The sequence below is a fragment of the Chelonoidis abingdonii genome, chromosome 2 (assembly GCF_003597395.2).
Source record: "Chelonoidis abingdonii isolate Lonesome George chromosome 2, CheloAbing_2.0, whole genome shotgun sequence".
Taxonomy (NCBI): domain Eukaryota; kingdom Metazoa; phylum Chordata; order Testudines; family Testudinidae; genus Chelonoidis; species Chelonoidis abingdonii.
This window is the reverse complement of record NC_133770.1, coordinates 42,923,100-42,944,092: the sequence shown is the minus strand read 5'-3', so window position 1 is coordinate 42,944,092 and position 20,993 is coordinate 42,923,100. Positions and strand designations below refer to the sequence as shown.

Here is a 20,993-nt window from a genome sequence, read left to right as displayed (position 1 = left end):
ATTTGTCATTGTAGAGTATCATGTATACCGAACATTTACCACCCATTTTTCCCTTTTCCCCAATTTCACTTTCACTGATAGTGGTAGAGGTAGCAGAATGAAATGTGAAAGGGGCAGAAAGATCAAGCTGTGATCAAAGTGTTTGATTTTAAATTACTCTATAGTTGCGACAGTAGGCACTATCTCATCTTTCAGTGTTTTTTGACAGCTTATTACCTGACAGGAGGTGGGTAGCAGATAAAGCTAGGGTCATTTGTATTCCACAGCCCGAGAATTTGTTGTGAAATTCATCCCTTGCTCCAAAGTATGAGCTTTCATTTCTACCATGGTGCCTGAGAATGTAATATGGACATTGCATATGACTGCATTCTAAACAGAGAATAGGATAGATACAAGTTTGGTATCCTTCTTCCTCCCCCCCTCCCGCCACCACCACAAATTCACTTTCAAATTATTCAAGAGAGTTACTAAATATTTCATGTAACTGATGCATTTGGAGACCAAAATTCTTTGCAACAAGACTACAGTATTTAGTCTCATCCTCATAATGCTATACAACTATTTTTTTTCTCAAAATCAATAATACAGCTCTGACAATGAATAAAACTACCAATGTATCTGTATTATGTGATCCAACCATGCACCTATCATCACCGTAAAAAACCTGGTTCAAACCAGCATCACTAAATGATAAGAGATTTACTAATCAATAATCTGAATCCCAGACTAATGATTCTGGCTAGAATCAAAGGCTACCTAGAAGAACTAAAGGCTGCGACTAAACCCACCAGCCTAACATCCTTTAAACTGCGATTGTTGTGTCCACTAGGATGTGTTGTGCTGAACTTAAACATGGTTATCTAAGTATTGTGGTTGTTGGTCCCACTTCATCTCACCCACTGTAACCCTTCACTTCTCCATTTTGCTTCTCCTATTCCTCTCCCCATTCTCCTTATTCCTGTTCCCTTTCTATTTTCCTCTCCTTTAGTTTACTTCTGTCTTTACTCATTCCCCTATTTCACATCAGCTATCTCTTCCAATCCTCTATTTGAACCCCGAGTATCCTCTCACAAAAAGCCTCTACAATTCTGTAACTTAAAAAACACAGCAAGCTCTAACAACACAGCACATGTCTATCAACATCATGATCACTTTGGACTAAACTGGGCTCCTGTCTTATGCATGGTACAGTGTGAGTGGCAGGAGTATGTACACGTACATGTCTTGCATAGCCCACATAAAAGCTGCTCCTGAGCTGATTGGTCATACAAGGTGAATATGAGAAGACTAGTCATGCCAGGAGAAGTACACTCTGTAGAGGACTATAGGAAATTACTGTCTATCTATAACAATCAGGGAACGCCTCCAGTACTTTCCTGTTAATTGAGTTTGTCTAGTAAATACCAGTTTATGACTACAAAATAAAACCTCCACTGGTACTTTTTTTCTCATCTGACTGCTAAAATAAAAGCACATTGATAATGGGACTTCTAACATTTAGTATTCATACTGTTTTAGCTTCAGAAGAAATTTAATTTAAATTTTATAAAATACTAGAATAGAACTATAATGCAACAGAAGAAGGCTCTTAAGAGCTGCAGAAACTGACTGAGGTTGGTTTCAGTTACCCTAGAACTCACCAGATTTAGGCTTTGCATGTGGAAAAATAATCAATATTATGTTTGTTTTATTTTATTGCATTGTTTTCATATACTAGATGGAAAGCAATCGTTTTCCTGTGAGAAGCACTTTTTAAAAAATCTGCATGTTCTCCCTGTCACTGAGGGATAAGATGAACTTTAACAATAAACCTCTAAGTTGCTTGAATTCACAATGCTTTTCAGCTCAGGTTTATCAAAGTTTAAATTACACATCCTAAAGCTTTGCTAGCCTTCCCATCCTTGCTTTCTTTCTGTGGGAAGACGAATAGCACATAAGTAATTAGGATTATTCACATATAACAGCTTCCACTTGGTATGCAGCATTGAATGAAATGTCCAGTTGATTTTTTTTTCTTTTTCAGTGTTTCAAAATATTTGGCTCAAGTGAAAATGAGACATTGACGTGGCATGCTGCACGAATGGCTTGTATAAATTTAGGAGGAAACCTGGCTTCCATACCAAATAAAGAAGTCCAAGGTATAATGTGTGAACCCTTTGGAACTAAATGAAACATCAACCAGTTCCCATAAAACAATTATAAATGAAGGCAAAAAATGTAAAACTGCAGTTATACATTCTACTCTGTTTGCCCGTTGTATAAATGTAACAAAAAAATTTAGTTTGATAAGAAATGGGCCTTTGGATCATAGGAACATAGAAACTGCCATACCAGGTTAGACCAGCAGTCCATCTAATCCTGTGTCCTGTTTCTGAGACTGCCCCGTGACAGAAGCTTCAGAGGAAAGTGCCACAAACCTCACAGTGTACAGTTATGGAATAATCCGCTCCCTCAGGAAATTACTTGCTAATCCTATCAGTTATTGGCTGGTTTTTACCCTGAAGTCTGAGAGTTTATATTAATTATTACATACAAAAAACTACATTAGGCCCTCAGAAGTTAGGAAATGTCAAAATTAAGGTTGCCTGAAGTCAGACTAGATGATCACAATGGTTCCTCCTGGCCTTGGAATCTGTCAATCTTAATTTGGCCTCCTTATGCTCCTGCATTATGATACAGTCTTTAATTATGTATACATGTAACCCACACACACTTAGGGTGGGTGTTCTGTCCCATATAGTGGTACCAAGACCACTTAAAGAGGGAGAGAAAACAAGTCTACTCTACAACCTTTAGTTAACAGCCAGTTGGCTTTTAACCCATGCAGCAGAGGCTCATGCACTAAACTCCAGAGGTCCCAGGTTTGATCCTGCCCGCCAATGACCGGGGTCTTGTTGGCTTTACATACACATACTATTTTTTCCACATGATCTCTGCCTTCAGTGCATAGCCTGAGTCAGCTTCCCCCATTGTCCTCCTGATTTCCATTACTCTGCCTTCTGTCACATTCTGTTAGTGAAAAAGCTGATTCACAGTTTTTTAGTCCCTGAAATCTGTTCCCCAAAGTTAAATTCACTGCTATTCATGAATATTTAGATAGCTGCCAGGTTGTGTGAAAATATTCACTAACAACAAAATATTGTTCTTCCAAATATCCACACCAGAAAGTTTGTGGGTCACTATTCATTGTTTACTATTCTGCTGCCCGAAAAGTTTCATGTTGTTCAGTCAGGGAATAAAAGTGACCAATCACAGACCAAGAGTAATGATCACTAGAAGTTAATAGTTCATAAACAGACCATAGTATTGTTGTGAGCTGGGTGAAACTTTGTTATGGGTTGGGTTAAAATCTCATACAAACTATCATTTAAGAAAGTTGTACGAGACAGGTAAGAGGGCACACTTAAAACAAGATATAATAGTCTGCCCAGAAATTAGTACCATGAGGGTGGGGGTTCTAATGGGTATTGTGACCAGGGTGGGAGTGTGTGTGTCAGAGAGAGAGAACACATACACAAATTGAAAACAGACAAAAACAGAAAGAGTGGCAGAGGCAAAAAGAAAGAAAGCCAAGCAGTGTCCTGTGAGCTATAGGTGCTGACTCTGTGGGTGTTCTGGGCTGGAGCACCCATGGGGAAAAATTGGTGGGTGCTCTGCACCCACTGGCAGCCAAGGTCCCCACCCCAGCTCACCTTGCCTCTGCCTTCACCTCCTCCCATGAGCATGCCACATCCCCGCTTCTCCTCCCAGCGCTTGCCAAGCTCCAAGAGGGAGGTGGAGGAGCAGGAACATGGCTCGCTCTGGGGAGGAGGTGGGGAAGAGGCAGGCCCGGGGAAGGAGTCCAACTGGGGCAGGGAGGGGGCAGAGTTGGGGCAGGGACTTTGGGGAAGGGGTTGGAATGGGGGCAGGGCAGGGGCGGAGTTGGGGTGGGACTAGAGGTGATGGGGGTCGAGCACCCACCAGTGCCAGCAGAAGTTGGCACCTACACTGTGAGCACAGTGTAACCCAGGAAAAGCGAGAGAGAGAGAGAGAGACAGAGAGAGTGTATGGATCTGTTGGCTAAAGAGGCTTGGGCCTGTAAACTAAGAAACTGCTCCTTTTGTTCCTGGTTCCTCCTGTGTTTGGAGAAGCAGGACTTTGTACGTTCCTTTTTTTAAAAAAAATGCATCAAAGAGAATATTAGACTTCATCAATTTCTACTTCCAACTGGAACCTCCCAAGGGCCCCAAAATTTGACTAGCTGTTCAGGTCAAAAAGGGGCGGCAGTCTGAAAATATTTGACAAATCGTAACAAATTATGTAGAAATTGGGATAGGGTTGTGAAAGATTCTGTTAACTGTTTAAAAAAAAAGTATACATTCATCATGAAAATTATTCAAGATGAATTATTTGACCAGCTCTTCTAATAATGCTGCATTATTCATAAAAGGTAACAACAACCTCAAACAAAAAACAAAACAAAACAACCTCAAAACAAAACAAAACTAAAAAGGCATTTATTCCTTCTACTTTTACATTGGCAATATGAACGGAGAGAAAATTTTGGGGAGGCATATTTCAGCATACTCAAAACCTTCCTTTTCGCATTGGTTTTTAAAATTAAAATGCCTTATTTCCTATAAGTTAATGTTTGAATAGCTTATATTCCTTACGATTTCACCACCAAACACTATATTTAAGCCATAAAATGTGACATTTAGGGTAGGTGTACACTAGAAGTGCTGTATTGGCACAGCTGCACCAATGCAGCTGCACCACTGTAGAGCATCTGGTGAAGATGCTCTATGGTGATAGGAGAGCCGGCATAATTACTCCACCTTCGTGAGAGGTGGAAGCTATGTCAGTGGGAGAGCATCTCCCGCCAACATAATACAGGCATGGACAGTGCTTCGGTTGCTGTAATTTGCGTCACTCCGAGGGGTGTCTTTTTCACACTCCTGAGAGATGCAAGTTAGATCGACTTCAGTGATAGTGTAGACCTGCCCTTATTTTCAAGCAGGTGGGATTTTGCAGAAAATTTTTTTTACCGTGACCTCAGTTGTGTTAATTTTTTCTGTCTGGAGAAAATCATGTTGAGGTTCCCTTCATTTAAAATGTTTGCTTCCTTTCAGCCTTCCTCTTCTACCATTTAAGAGAAGTCATGACTGATCCATGGATTGGATTGAATGATATAAATAGTGACCTATCATTTCTTTGGACGGATGGAAGTGGTGTCTCCTATAAAAACTGGGCCAACGGTGCACCTACATACAGACGCACATACTCTTATTATTATGGTGATGGTGGTGATGATGAGGACTATCAGGAGGTAAATCAATCATCATTAAACAGCCATGAATGGCTGTGCAACCGTAATTGAGCCATCTTGTGAATGTGCATTATGCTGCAGTTTTTAATTACATAATTACACGCTATTTTTCCCACAGGGCTAGTTTTTGAACTGGATGACAAAAAGCACATCCTTAGCACAAAGGCTTTTCCCTAGCCAAATTTCAGATCCCTGCTCCGAAGCATTGAGGCATTAGAACTCCTCAAAGTAAAGGCCACCAGATTTTGTTTTAACATCTAACATCAGTCTCAGAAACAGCTAATCTGTTCATGGCTGAAACTTCCCAGAAAAATTCAGCCTGAGGAAGACAACCAATATGGAAAATTTCATCCTGAATGGTTAAATCCTGGCAAAGGCATAAAGCAACTGAAAATAGGGTCTTGTAACAAGAAGTATCAGTCAAACTTAGTTATTGGCAAGGCTGCATGCTGTGTCTGCAATATGATAATAGCTACACAGCCTGAGTGCACAGTAAGTGATTTTTTTAAAACTTCAGGTGCAGTTGTACCCATCTAATACACGTACAGACTAATGCTTTTAGTATGTAATTTTATTAAAATAAGTTTCAAACAGTCTTTTCCTTTTTCCTGAAAACCCATTTTAATGACTTTCTTTACAATCAAAAGTTGGACCTAGCTAGACATACAATAGATATCCTAGTCCATCACCCTGATCCTTACAGGAGTCTTTCCTGTTACAGGAGTGAGCGGGTAAGATTCTGTGGCCTGCATTGTGCAGAAGTTCAGACTAGATGATCATAATGATCCCTTCTGATCTTAAAGTCTATTACAGCTGATAAGAATTATGCTTTACAAATAACATTTGTTACGAATTTAGCCCCTTTTCAGGTGAGTAAACCATCTGTGAACTCCTCATATTAATGTTTTTATTTGTAAGTATTCGCTGTCTGCAACTTCTGGCACTAGACAGCCCAGAAGTTGTGAAGAGGAAATGAGGCCACGGCCATTCTCTTTCCTCCACAATAGCTAGGAAAGGGGTGAGGCAGTCTTAGAAGGAAGGTATTTGATGAATTCTGAACATTCTGATGAAATTTAGTAGTATCTTCAGTCCGACTTCATGCTACCAAGTTCCCATTGATACCCTTCCATTAGCAGTGGAGAAGAACAGCTGAAGTAAACAAGGATAAATGAACTGCCACCATCTGTCCTCTCAAACATTTAGTCACAGTGAGGTGAGGAGCCAACATTGCTTCTAAAATAATCCAGAGCAACAGCAGCTTCCATACTCCAGGGAACATTGTTTGGGATTATGAATCATAGAATATCAGGGTTGGAAGGGACTTCAGGAGGTCATCTAGTCCAACCCCCTGCTCAAAGCAGGATGAATCCCCAGATAGATCTTTACCACAGTTCCCTAAATGGCCCCCTCAAGGATTGAACGCACAACCCTAGGTTTAGCAGGCTAATGCTCAAACCACTGAGCTATCCCTCATCAAGGATGAGCTTGTGAAAGCTTGGTTCCAACCAAAAATAGATTTTTAGGAACTATATGAATACTGACATTACAGTACTGAGACTTCAAATGTTGGAGGACCGAAACACTTGTAATATGCAGGTCTACAAAACCTGCGGGAGGAGGAGGAGAACTTGTCTCCTGATGGTTACGTTTTCTTCTGAATTTGTGTTCTCCTTTTTCCCCCCTTAGAAAGACTGTGTCATTATGACAAAGGAAGAAGGGAAATGGAAAGATGAAGACTGTGAAAATGACAAAAGCTATATATGCCAAATGAATTTAAGTGAGTTCTATTTCACCAGCTTTCTAAATTTAAAAAATCATTGAAAACTCATGATGGCTTTTTAGTTTTGCTTGTGGATTAAATTCTGGGTTTCCGCATAGAACGTATCACCTATTGAAAGGCATTCTGACCCTCTAAGGCTTCCAAAATTCCTTCTTCTCAGGTGGTGCAGTTCTGGATCCACCCTAATGCAAAGTTGCACCTTAAAAGTGCAAGCTTCCCACAGTACTTTCTGAATATTGGGGAGAAATTATTATTTTAATTTTTTTAATTTGTTCTACAGAAAATAAGGGTTATACCAAAAAATGAATGATGATAGAACTGAATACATTGAAACTGATGCCATAGCAGATTCCACAGCTGGGTCGATCTAACTTTCTAGCGTGGACCAGGCCTATATTTTCTGTATTCACAAACTATTCATAATTTTTCCTTAATTTTAACTGAAGAATTTTCACTTATTGTTAGTGCTACACCACTTAATTTGTGCAACAACATAGATATTAAACATTATTACTACAAAGTAAATCCATGCACCTGATTTTTGGTTGTTATTTATGTATGCATTTATTTATTTGTTTATTTATTTATTTAAAATTATTACAGACCCTAAATTACTTCATTCCCCAACAACAATTCCAGCCTCTGGCTTTATCCATTATGGTGACAGTAGCTATTCAGTCATCCATTCAAAAATGAAATGGGAAGAGGCAAGAAAAAATTGCAAGGACAGCTCTTCAGATCTTGCTAGTATTTTAGATATCCACAGCCATTCATTCCTATGGTTACAGATGTTAAAGTATGGAGAGTGTGTATGGATTGGTCTTAACAGCAATGTGGTAAGTGTTGGATATTATTGTACTATGACAAACAAAAATAAGCTCTCATGTTTTATATATAAATATTGGTTGCTTTCATTGTAATGCTGCTGTAAGAGCTATAGTCTCAATTCACCAGAAGCACGCATGGACTTCTAGCACTCCTGTAAGAGTTCCTCAAAGACCACATAAAGCACATGGGATGGATAGGAGGATCCATAGAAAAAGTCCTAACAGGAGATAGTACATGGAGAGCTATAAAAACTGTGGAGGGAGTCGGTGTTAAAATCAGGAACCATGGAGACAGGGCGTTGAGTGCCAAATAATTTTTACCCTCAAAATTACTTAAAGTCGTAATCTAAAGAAATGATGATTAGGCAGGTTGGCTTGTCAATAATCGCTTCTCTTGATAACTGTCTGGAAAGTGATCCCACATTTACTTACCTAAAGTTCAAACCATGCTTTAGAGGACACCATTACTTCAACAAGCAAAATAATAGTGAATAATTAAAGATGATAACACCGAATGTAAATAAGCAATAAAATAAACTATGCTTAGAATAAGTTATGTTTGGAAGAGCTTCCCAATTAAGTTTTAGTTTGTGCTGCCCTCCCCAGCTTTATAAATCCCCAGAAAAATCATCTGTCCATGTAAATGTCCAGAACCAGAGCTCCAGCCTATTATATTATTTTGTCACATATTGCATTGTGCCTGTTTGTTCCTGTACATTGAAAACTCCTCAAGGAAGAGATTCTGCTATTTGTTCAACTCAGTTCATGTGTTGGACTGTCAATGCCCTATAAATACTGTTAGCTTTAAAAAAATAATCAAGTATTACTCTCCTCATGACTCAAGTGTCAGGCATTTATTCACTATTTTGATATGTGAGGTATTAGAAAATGACATAAATACTGTTTCTGATGAAAAGCTGAAATAACGAATGCCAGTGCAATTAAAACGACATATTGGTACCTTTGTATTGCCATTTATATTATCTTAATTTATACTGTTTTTAGACAGATGGCCATTATAAATGGGTTGATAACTGGATACTCCAATATACTAAATGGGCAACAAGAGAACCAAAAGAGAAAATAGCCTGTGTCTATCTAGACCTTGATGGAACCTGGAAGACAGCATCTTGTAATGAAAGCTACTTCTCTGTCTGTAAACGGTCAGATGGTAAGCAATTGAACTTAACAATTTAAAGAACACAAGACTTATTGTACTGGATCATGCCAGAGGTCTAACTAGTTTAGTATCCTATCTCTAGCAGTGGCTGTCCCCAACAACCTCAGAGGAAGGTGCTTCAAGAATTCCAGCTACCTGCCTTCAGAGTCTGGGATTCTACTAATGAGGTGGTACATGACTTTGAAGGCTTTGGCACTTTAAAGCCTCAGTTGGTGTAAATGGGAATAGCTCCATTGACTTCAGAGGTGTTATTCTTATTTACTCCAGCTGAAGATTTGGCCCTCCATTCCTTTCCAGCCTTGAGATATTTTCTTCGTTATATGCAATTTTCGTGGGTTGCACTGGTGGTTGTGCATAAGTTAAATTGGCACTGGGCTCTCATCATGACTATCCATCCAGTAACTAATTATGAAAGCTCTAGGGGGAGGTGTCCTGGCAGCAGTTGGAATGAAACACTTGGGAGAGGTTCATGCCCACCTTTCGGGGTTATAATTTGAAGAACCGGTACACTTCAGGCCAGCATCACAGCAGGGAGACAAGACTCAGGCGTAGGAATCCTGTGTGATGACACCTTTAAAAAGTTTTAAGGGCATGTACTTTTCCCTCACAGTGCTCTTTAGGCCACACAATATATTCTCTTCCTGATGTGGGTTACAGAATAAATGGCATTGTTTTACAGTAGCTTTTGAGTTAATGCGTCAGGCCATAAACCTGATTTAATCTGCATATGCAACTCACTATGGTGAGCGTAGCGATGTCAACAGGAGTTGCAAACATGATTAACAGCTATATTTAGCATATGGCATTCTGATAACCAGCGATGGGCTCCATATAAGTGTCTAAACTTAATGTGACTAAATAAAGAGTACAACCGACAATACAGCATGCAGTTGCAACACCAATACTTCACCAGCTGAAGGTAGTCTCATATAAAGTGATAATGAAAATTCCAGATGGATATCAATATTTAGCTGTGACTCGGGGGGCGGGAGGGGCAGTATTTTCCTAGCATCATTCTAAGTTAGTAGTAGCTACTTGTAACATGGTATATGTATGCTGAGTAATTTTAAAGACTAATTTTTGGGTTATTCATAAAAAAGTACTGATTTCAAACCACATGATTTTTTTTACAGTTGTGGCCCCTCCTGATCCTCCACAGCTGCCTGGAAATTGCCCTGAATCAAAAGAACTCAGATCTTGGATTCCTTTCGATGGTCACTGCTACTACATTGAATCTTCGGCCATGAAAAGTTGGGCCCAAGCTTCCCTGGAATGTATTCGATTAGGTGAGTGACTTTTATTGAGATAAAGACTTAATTAAGGACACAGTGTCCATTTTACAAAGTTCCTTAACCGCCAAAAACCTATTTATTAAAATGAGTTATTTTAAAAACAAAGCATACTTCTCCCCACTTATGCTTTTTGTTTTGTTTTTGCTTTTCACTCTGCTGGGGAGATTAAACTAGGCTGATATGTTTGACTTTCTCATTATAGTCATTTTCATTGTCTGGATTTCACGCATTGCAAAATACTGTAAAATTTTGATCCTAACATAAAAAAGCACTTAGCCTATGCTTTAGGAATCTTTGACAGCTTCTAAACACATGGGGCCAGATTCACCAGTACACTCTGTCTTCCCTCCAGATTATTCCAGTAATCTGTTGAATTAGTATACTGTCCAACATAGACTTTAAAGCCAGAAGGGACCAGCTAGTCTGACCTGCTGCACATTGCAGGCCACAGAACCTCACCCACCAACTCCTGTAAAATACTCCTAACCTCTGGTTGAGTTACTGAAGTCCTCAAATCATGGTTTAAAGACTTCAAGTTACAGACAATCTACCATTTACACTAGTTTAAACCTGCAAGTGACCCTTGACCTCTACAGCAGAGGAAAGTGAAAACCTCCCCAGGATCTCTGCCAATCTGACCTGAGGAAAAATTCTGTCCCACCCCCAATACAGCTGTCAGTTAGACTCTGAGCATGTGGGCAAGACCCAGCATCCAGACACCTGGGAAAGAATTCTCTGTAGTAACTCAGAGCCTTCCCCAGCTAGTTTCCCATCACCAGCCATTGGAGATATTTGCTGCTAGCAGTTGCACATCTGCTACATGCCATTGTAGGCAGTCTCATGATAACATCCCCTCCATAAACTGATCCTCAACATGAAATCTAGATCTTCAGATTTTAATATTTCCTTAAGATCATGCTGAGATGCAAAAGCAAAGCAGGGACAGTAGGGAGAGAGAGTTGCACAAGGGGGACAGTCTTCCCCTTTAATTAGGAACAATAGCTCCCCCAGTTGGTTCAATTTTGGCCTTTCTCTCACAACTGAGGAGTCATCCCCTTCAACTGCATATGCTCCCCACCTAGCTGGCTCTCAGTGTCAGGGGCCAGCCAGTAGTGGAGCCAGTATCCTAGTAACCTAGTGAGCGCAGCTGGCCCTGAAGGAAGCTGTCTGACCTGATTGGCTGCAGGAATCAGTTAGCTAATACTTAAGTTCAGCAGCAGTCCATTGGCTGCTCAATGTGCTCTTGACCTGCAGCTATGCTTTCGCATGCCCCAGCACCACACTCTGTCCCCTGACTGTGACTCTTGTTAACATTTTGTCTTGGCTTCTGACAGTGACTCAAGTTAACTCTCTAGCTTCAACTTTGGCTTCAGACTCTTGTGTCCAATTCTTGGTTACCCCTTCTAACTACAACTTTGGCTCAGGCTTTAGCTTCTGACTCCCAGCTCTGACCTGTGGCTTTGCTCCAGGACTGTGCCCCAGATGCATTCAGCTCTACCTGTTGGCCAGACTGTTGTTTCAGCCATCAGGGGCCAGACACCTACAACTTGATCACGGAAGCTCAAGGCTGTAGACTCCAGGAGGAAGGAGCATTAGCTGTTGCTGTGTTGAGAAACCTAGTTGTGACTCAGCACTTTCAACTGCCATGATTAGCTGCTCTCCCCCCCGGAGGCAGAGGAATGGAGGAGGCAGCCAATCAGAAGGCATTGTGGGAAAGTCTCAAAGATAAAATTAACTGCTATTATAGTTGTGAAGGGGCAGGTCATTATATTAGTTACTCTCTTTGATTATGGTTATTTTTTTGTTAATGCTTTCCAGATGCTACTTTGGTTTCAGTAGAAGATTTGGCTGAATCCAACTTTCTGACACACAGGATACAGGCTCTTGAAAGCAAAACACAAGGTTTTTGGACAGGAATGTACAGAAATGTGGATGGTAATTTTATTTTACTGTCAATATATAAATTCATAAATATTTGTCAATAAAAGAAATCTGAAGAATCCTTTTATCCCTTGATGCACTGTTCTGCTGATGGACTGTATAAGTCTTTTAGTCTCTAATGTCAATGAGTTGACCCTAGGCATCCTCTACAGTGACCTTGTCCTCACAGGCCACCAAAGGTATCGGATAAACCACCAGAAATGACGTGTGAGGGAAGACCTACTAGATCATAATGTCTTCAGGTGAATCTGATTGCATTGTGAAGTCTTTCTGAAATCACACATCATTGCTATACAAGAGGAAAAGAAGAGATTTTTTTTTGTCTCTGATATGGACTCTATAAAATCTTGGTCAGCAAATTTGTTTTGAGTTGTGCATAGGCTGTTTAACCAAACAGATCTCTGTCTGGTTGCTGGTTCCAGTCACTCCCATTAAGACACATTTCTAGATAGTCTGAAAAGCAAATTGTTCATAATTGGGCTGATGTATCCACCTTTTTGGTAGAGCAGTATTTTGAGTGCCAGTGCAAGGCCTTCTCTGATTGAGTTCCAATTAGTGTTGCTCACCAGGATACTGGACGTGTTGGGAAAACTTCAGACTTCAAGGTGTGTGGTAGACTTCCTGGCTAGTGAAGGCCCGGAAGGAAGCACTGTATCCAATATTGATGGGGATTGTGAGTGTTTCTATTTAGGAAAGTATGCCACCAGATTTGAAGAAAATCTACATATACTTTTCAGTTATTAAATCCTTGCTTGACTTTGGCAATTTTTCCAGTCATTTAGCAGCTTCCAGCCTTCCCTGCTTGAGTAAGGTGACTGAGAAAATGTCTGTATGCCTCAGATCTCCTTGATCCTTGTAAATCTAGTTATGGTCCTGGATTTGAACAAAAACCACAGTTGTTATACTGATCAATGTTCTCCGCCTAGTGATGGTCAGTGATCAGATGCTTATGCTGATATTAGTTCTGCCAGTTGCCTTCAATACCATTGATCATAAGGTGTTGACACTTCTGCAGCTGCATGCAGGGGTTCATGGGGCTACCCTTGGAGTGGCTACATTACTTCTTGTCAGAAGGTTGTCTTGAAAATTGTTCATCAGCCCAAATGCCACTCTCACGTTAGGTGCTACAGGATTTATTTTTGTCACCATACTTGTTCAATGTGTACATAAGGCCTTCATGGAGGTTAATGAGGAATCATGGTTTGCAATGTTTTTAGTAGTCTGATTGCACACTAATGTATTTTGTGAATGGACACCTGGACATGGCTAAGAAAGTAAATAATACCTGTAACTATCCGGTGTTGGGGCTCGGCCCTCTCAGGAGCAGCTGGGAGCCAGGGCGCCTTACTACATGCGGCAAAGAGTTCCGGGTTCCGGCCCTTAAGCAGGGGTTAAACAAACAAATAGTCGATAAGCCCAGGCCCTGGGTCTGGGCGGGGCAATCAGCAGTTCAGAGCTCAGGCCCTTCAACAGGGACTGAGCAAACAAATAGTCTCTAGGCCCAAACCCTGGGTCGGGGCAGGGCAATCAGCAGTTCAGAGCTCAGGCCCTTCAGCAGGGGCTGAGCAAACAATTAGTCTCTAAGCCCAGGTCCTGGGTCAGGGCGAGGCAATAAGCAGTTCAGAGCTCAGACCCTTCAGCAGGCGCTGAGCAAACAAATAGTCTCTAAGCCCAAACCCTGGGCCAGGGCAGGACAATAAGCAGTTCAAAGCTCAGGCCCTTCAGCAGGGGCTGAGCAAACAAATAGTCTCTTAGTCTACGAGAACGGCCTCCTCAGGCCAGCGAGAGTGGGAGTCTGCTACCCTTGGACGGATGGCAGGGGGAACACAGGCCCTTCCACTCCACTGCGTTCCAGCCCGGGGCCCTAGCAGCGGCCAAGATTCGCTGCTGTCAGTGGGGATCCTGGCCGCAACACACTGACATTGGTTCAGGCTCTTTGGGAGCCAAACCAGGGTCGGCTACTCCCGGGCCACTTCTGACCTCCCCCTCTCTGGGTACCTGTGTCTCGCCGGCATCTTCCGGTGGGTCCCAGACCATGGGTTCCTCAGGATACCGGGCACAGGGAAGCTCAGGCAGCTCCTCAGGATACCGGGCACGGGGCAGGCTCGGCCAGTCCTCCTCAGGATACTGGGCACGAGGGAGCTCAGGCCGGGCGGGAGCTCGGCCACCCGTGTCTGGTCTCTTTGGCGGCCGGCCTCCAAGTGAACGCTGGGGCTGTGCTTTTATACTTCCTGTCCTGCCCCTTGACTTCTGGAGGGTGGGAACGGGCAGCGGTGGCTCCGCCCACATTGGAGGCTGCAGGGGCTTGGCCCTCTCAGGCGCAGCTGGGAGCCAGGGCGCCTCACTACAATACCATATTAAGCATTGAAAAACTGATAGTAAAGAAGTAGCCATGAGTCAGCATATACAGTATAATCTGATTTATAATTACATAGCAAATGAAAAATGAGATTCTACAAGGGAGGCATTTAAACAGAAAAGTATAAGTGTTTTACTGTTATATAGTTTTATTATAATAACTCCAGCTGGGAACATACAGTATCAGATGCTCCTTTTTATTTTATCACCATTAGTTTTAATTCCTGCCATTGTCTCGCACTCTTTCGTTTATCCTATTTTGACTAGTCTGCATTCATAATGAAGTTAACATTGTTTCTAACTACGTATTGCTGTTAACACTGTGTTTCTTCTATGTTACTTATTGCATTATGTATAGCTGAAAAACTGTATAGAAATAAAGTGCATAAAAGTTCTTTTCCATCTCAAATGTTGAAATCTTCCAGCCTCTGAGATTCTTACATCTTCTGTTAATAGGTGTTAGTTTGTAGTCAAAGAAACATAATTAGCACATAAAACACTGGATTATGGTCTGATCTTTCTGGAAGCACTGTCCATCCAAATCAAATTGTAGTAATGTGGTGGGGTTTACAGATCCCACACCGAACCCAGGCTAAGGAATAGAGCAATGCTGGGCTAGGGAAATCCCACCCCTCAACAGGCACAGGGCATGCTCTTGGTGGAGGAATAATTCATAAGGTCACTTGTAGCCCAGGAAAAGTGGGGAAGGAGCTGCAGGTTGCACCAAGAAGGAAGGCTGAAGCCGAGTTGTGACAGGAGTAACTACAGCTTTGTTAAGGCTACTGTAGCAGCGGGGATCTGGATACCCTATCCTCCTCTTTGGGAGCTGAAAGCCCTAAATGAGACTGCTTTGATTAGAACGTTAACAGATCAAGTGGAGTCTTCTAAAGCAGCTACCACACCCCAAACAGAGGTGCTCTAATCTGTAGGAAATGACCTAGGGAAAATGTAAATAGGAGCAGTCAGGAGGGACTTAGGCCCAGCATGTACAGCATGGCTTGGGCCCGCTCTGGGATGATAAGGCAGGCAGAGACTGACTACAATGCCACCACCTGAACACTGAGACAGTTGGTTATCAGACTGTTTTAAATACTTGTACCAGGACAATGTGATATGTCTTCATGCCACAAAGCAGGTGCTAGTTACTAGTAAATTGCTTGATTTTTTTAAGTCCTTGGTGAGCTAAGGAGTTACAATGGAAACATTGATTTTCTTCTAATCTGTTATAATTAATATATTCTTTTTGACTTTAGACCAGTGGTTGTGGTTAGACAACACCATAGTGGATTTTGTCAACTGGAATGTAAAAATGCCCACTGAGAGCGAGCATTGTGTTGAAATATCTGCACCATCTGGGTATTGGAATAATATTCTGTGCTCTTCTGAAAAAGGATTTGTTTGTAAAAAACCAAAGAGTAAGTGATATGATTAATATGATATACTGTACTAGATTTATGATTTGTTATTAGTAATTATCATAATATTTATACTGTGAATATATGCTGTGTATTGTGTGGTATATGTATGTGTGGTATGACATGCGTGTTTGTGTATAACCCATATATATATTATATATTTACTAGGGCTATCAAGCAATTAAAATAATTAATCACAATTAATTGTACGGTTAAACAATGTTAGAATGCCATTTATTTAAATATTTGTGGATGTTTCCTACATTTTCAAATATATTGATTTCAATTACAACACAAAACACAAAGTGTACAGTGCTCACTTTATATTTATTTTTGAGTACAAATATTTGCACTGTGAAAAACAAAAGAAATAGTATTTTTCAATTCATCTAATACAAAGACTGAAGTGAAATCTTTTTATCATGAAAGTTGAACTTACAAATGTAGAATTATGTACCAAAAAAAGTGCATTCAAATATAAAACAATGTAAAATTTGAAAGCCTACAAGTTCACTTAGTCCTACTTCTTGTTCAGCCAATCGCTCAGACAAACAAGTTTCTTTACATTGTAGGTGATAATGCTGCCTGCTTCCTGTTTACAATGTCAACTGAAAGAGAGAACAGGCGTTCTCATGGCACTGTTGTAGCTAGCGTCACAAGATATTTATGTGCCATATGCGCTAAAGATTCATATGTCCCTTCATGCTACAACTACCATTCCAGGGGACATACATCCATGCTGATTATTAGAAATAAAAGTGAACATTTTTAAACGAGTGTTGTGGTTCAGTTACATTAAATAGAAAAGTAAAGCTGTTGTCACATATTTAGCATCTCTATTAATTTCATTTACCAAATGCATTGTAGAATACGCAGCTAATTGTAGTCCTTCATATTTTTCCCTGCATAGATTTCTATAGATGTTGAATAAGTCTTTTATTTTTCTCTTTGAAAGTTCTTGAAGTTCAGCCAAGTGAGAAGCCCCCAGATAAGAAAGGTAAGACTATTTATAAGCAAAATAATAAGAAACCCAAAATACCACACAAACACAGGTGATTTTGAAAATCTCACCCCCTCAGTGATTTTGGAGCAGAAGTCCTTAGTCAACACGACATGTGCTCCTTAGTAATTTAGGAGCTTTTGAAAATCCTACCCTGGGTAGGAGTGGTTGTAAATGTTCTGACATAAAATTACTGTAAAATGCATTTCCAAATAATTAACAGCTCATATCTCATTCATTAAACGTGTGACTTTGTTAAAATGATATCTTCTGATTCATCAGATCTGTGGGCCAAATCCTGAGGACCTTATTCAGGGTCACATTTTGTCTTGGATAGGTGTGCTGGAGTGAAGGAGTGCAAAGAACTTTCCTGTCTTGAATGCCTCATGCAAGGGCCAAGGATAATCACAGTCTTTACATGTAGGAGAACTCAGGGAAATGTTTCCACCTATATCCTCAGGATGCAGATTGTCCGGAAGGCAGTTACAATGAGGCAGAGCTGTGGCACTGAACCTCATCTAATTCGCCCATTGAGAAAGGATTGTGCACTAGAGAGAATGAGGAGCAAAAGGTCCTCCTTACACAGTGCTCCCCATGGATACAGGGACAGGGTGGCTCTACATGGCCTTTTACTCATAGTCTAGCACTCAGTTTTTACTCAGTCTCTGTTCTGTCCAATTCTCATAGTCCCACTGACTAAACAGGAGTTGAGCTGAAACAGGGACTGAGTATAGTATGGACATCAGGATTTGGATCTATATATTCAGGATAGAGCTGTTCAAATCATGAATAAGATGGATTATATTTGTGATTAATTTGATATGTGGCCAGATTTCTCTCTGTTTGCTGTTCATGGAGTCCTGTTGTCCATGATTCACATGTGTTTAGAAAACCACCATATATTTATGAAAATATTCAGAAATCACCACATTTCCATGAATTTTTGGACAAAAGAATCTTAGTTGAAAAATTTGTCCTGGAAAGATATTGTTCATTACTTGCTTTCTGATATTTGTTATTAGTTAGTGAATGTTTATCGTATGTTCACCTGTTCAAAAAATTTGTCACCCAACTGGGAACAGAAACAAATACCATATGACCTAAGTGACCAGTCATGGGGCATAAATAACAAATAGATTCCGAGATCTCCAAATTTGCTCCTACACCACCTTATTTCCAGCCTACTACATAATACTTAGCTGTGGGAAAGAAGGCCCGCCTACACACCAGCAATCCCTTGGCTGCTCTAAGCTAAACTGGGCTCATATTGGCACAGAACTGGCTCCTAGTTCAGGATAGGAAGAACATCTCCATCATCAGATGAGCCCAGTGCTTCTTGAGTACAGCTGAGCATCGCAGAGTCATAAAGGTTAAGGCCAAAAGGAACCAACAGATCATCTAGTCTGACCTCTTGGACATCACATCACTACAGAACTCCACCCAGTTACCCTTGTATTAAGACCAATAAGCTGAATTAGACTAAGTATTATGGCTCTCAGAAGACTGAACTATTGTGAGAGAGAAGCAGAGAGTGGGAGGGACCAAAGTGCACCAATGCCTGAGACCCTGCATGGTAGGGAACTGATTAAATGAGAGAGACCCAGATGAGCCTAGCAAGCAAATCTGGTCCATTGTTGTCCATAGTCCAATGGCTTCCATCTTTTATAATCACTGAGATCCTTAGCAATTGTTTTGTGTTCATTTACAGAAGAGTCTGTTGCAACTGCTCACCTCACAACTTGGATACTAGTTATTCTGGCTACTCTTATTCTCACTGGAGCTGGCCTTGCAGGCTGTTTCTTCTACAAGAAAAAGAGACAAAACCAACTACAAGGAGATGGTCAACGCGCAGAGACACTCTTAAAATGCAGTGATGCTGTTTCAAGAACTAGTGATACAAAGCATTCTGTGCCAAGTATTGAGTAGAATGAACAGGTTATCCTGTAGTGTAATAAAATTTTTGCCTGATTTTGGTAAAATTTGCCAACTAGAATACAAGAAATCTTAAATCAAAGCTTATTTCTCTTGTTTAAGTAGTAGCCTGTTTGTTTAGCACTGTCTGTATTTTTATACATCTACTTAGGAGAAGCATTTACTCCTCTTATCGTCTTGTAGCATTCAAGATCTTCTCATATAAAAGTAGGTTTTAGTGAAAGGAATGGGAAGGGCTATTCAAATGGGACAATGGATATACTTAAAACAACTAAAATGGAGCAAACCAGTGTGAACAAATATTCAAGAAACTATGGTTTCTAGTCAGAACTGGATTGCCATGAAATATAATGAATGGTCAGTTTATGCAACTATTGTGTTTGTGGAAACTGCAAAGAACTCAACAAAACATTTGTCTAGTTCTGTTGAAATCCTGAAAATAATCCCAGAAGCTTCACTCCAGCAGTCAAGCTCTGTTTTTATTGATGAGACTGTACTTTGCTTGAGTCTTAAAAAGAAACGGTGTTGTATATTATCACTTTTTAGATAACTTCTGAAGACATAAGTAGTCTCCTGTTTTCACTTTCTGTTATGTATAAATAGTGAAACCTGTCAGAACTCTCTCAAAAGGTTTTGTAGTTCGTGCTTGTAAGTCTTCTAGCATATCAAATGATGTGAATTAAAATGTTCTCACTCAGTTATGAATGAGCTGAAGCAGAATGGAAATGTTTTCCTTCATTCAATTTAGTTCTATGAAATAAACAAACAGAAAATGTCTTTTTGTGACGTAGTTTTCATCTTTAGACGTCTTTGTGCAACATGTAATCTCTGCCCTTCGCTCTTCACCGATATTGTCAGTCACTAATGAGAGCAAATTAGCTCAGCCTCCTAGCATGTAAGTAGACTTTTCAGCAATAATTTATAAGTAGAGAATTCCTCTTGAAGCATCAAAGATATTGCTACAAACTGTTGAGCCTTTTAGCCCTACTTCAGTGTGCTAGTGTCTGAACCAGCCTTCTCTAATAGCTCTGAAAACTGGATGGGGAAAGACTTAGCAGGTATAAATTTATTCTGTCTGGGGGAACAAAAACTCATTTAAGGTCAAATTATGGCTGGCCCTTACCCAGATGTGTGGACAGAGGAGGGTGTAATTTCTGGTTCCCTCTTCACTAACCTTTTAATGCACAGTGCCCCATAGGAGGTGTCAAAGAGGAAGCAAGGCCCTGCTCCCCTCTCTCTCCATTGGCCCACAGACTGGATCCAGGGCAACACAGATCTGTTAAGGTTCCCAGATTAGCCAGGAGATCTCCAGTTTTGTGGATCCCTGCCTGGGACCCTGAGCAGCTGAGTTATTCTCCTGATTGGAGAGCTATGGAGAGGGACTCTAGGCTGTGTCTTTATAGTTAGAGACCCTGCCTAGATGGAACTATCCTCAGAGTCAACCAGGAAATTAACCATGGCAATCCCACACACAATACAGCCCTAAACCCACCTACAGCTCTTCCATAGTGATGTCAGAAGTTAGCTAACCTGAGCTGGCATGGCTCCTTTTGTGCTCATTTTAAGACCGGGAGAACAAATTCTGTTAATAGCTTGTTGAATTTTTTTATTCAAAACTAAAACTGTTTTTGGTCTTTTATTTTAAGAGTGTTGTTGGAAAATGTATTTGAATTTTTTTCTGATATTTACAAAAATCCCAAAAATCCAAAATGAATTTTGTTTTCAGTTTTTAGTTATTTTACCTTTGTCTCCCTTTTTTCGTCTCCCTCAATTTTCCCTTTTCCCATTTTGTTGCTGAAATGGTGAGGGAAGGGAGGAGGAGAAAAGTGTGCGGGAGGTGAGGGGGGAAACCACTGTGACGAAATGGGAATTTTCTGAAATATTTTTATGAAGCCGATATGTGTCTCAGTTTCCCCTGTATTTCACATGGCTAGTCAGTGGGGATGAGGGGGAAGCACTG

At 40.6% G+C, this 20,993-nt stretch overlaps 1 protein-coding gene across 1 annotated transcript in view; it reads left to right on the top strand.

Annotated features, from left to right (window-relative positions):
• The window catches only part of LOC116826251 (macrophage mannose receptor 1-like), a 58,921-nt gene extending 39,187 nt beyond the window's left edge, over window positions 1-19,734 (top strand). The window contains 11 exon segments of the mRNA XM_075061942.1: window positions 2,024-2,138; window positions 5,112-5,308; window positions 6,995-7,085; window positions 7,692-7,924; window positions 8,921-9,086; window positions 10,229-10,381; window positions 12,206-12,322; window positions 15,940-16,101; window positions 17,057-17,153; window positions 18,601-18,674; window positions 18,810-19,734. Coding sequence (XP_074918043.1) covers window positions 2,024-2,138; window positions 5,112-5,308; window positions 6,995-7,085; window positions 7,692-7,924; window positions 8,921-9,086; window positions 10,229-10,381; window positions 12,206-12,322; window positions 15,940-16,101; window positions 17,057-17,153; window positions 18,601-18,674; window positions 18,810-19,027 — 1,623 coding nt within the window. The 3' untranslated portion in view covers window positions 19,028-19,734.
• The last annotated feature ends 1,259 nt before the right edge of the window (window positions 19,735-20,993 follow it).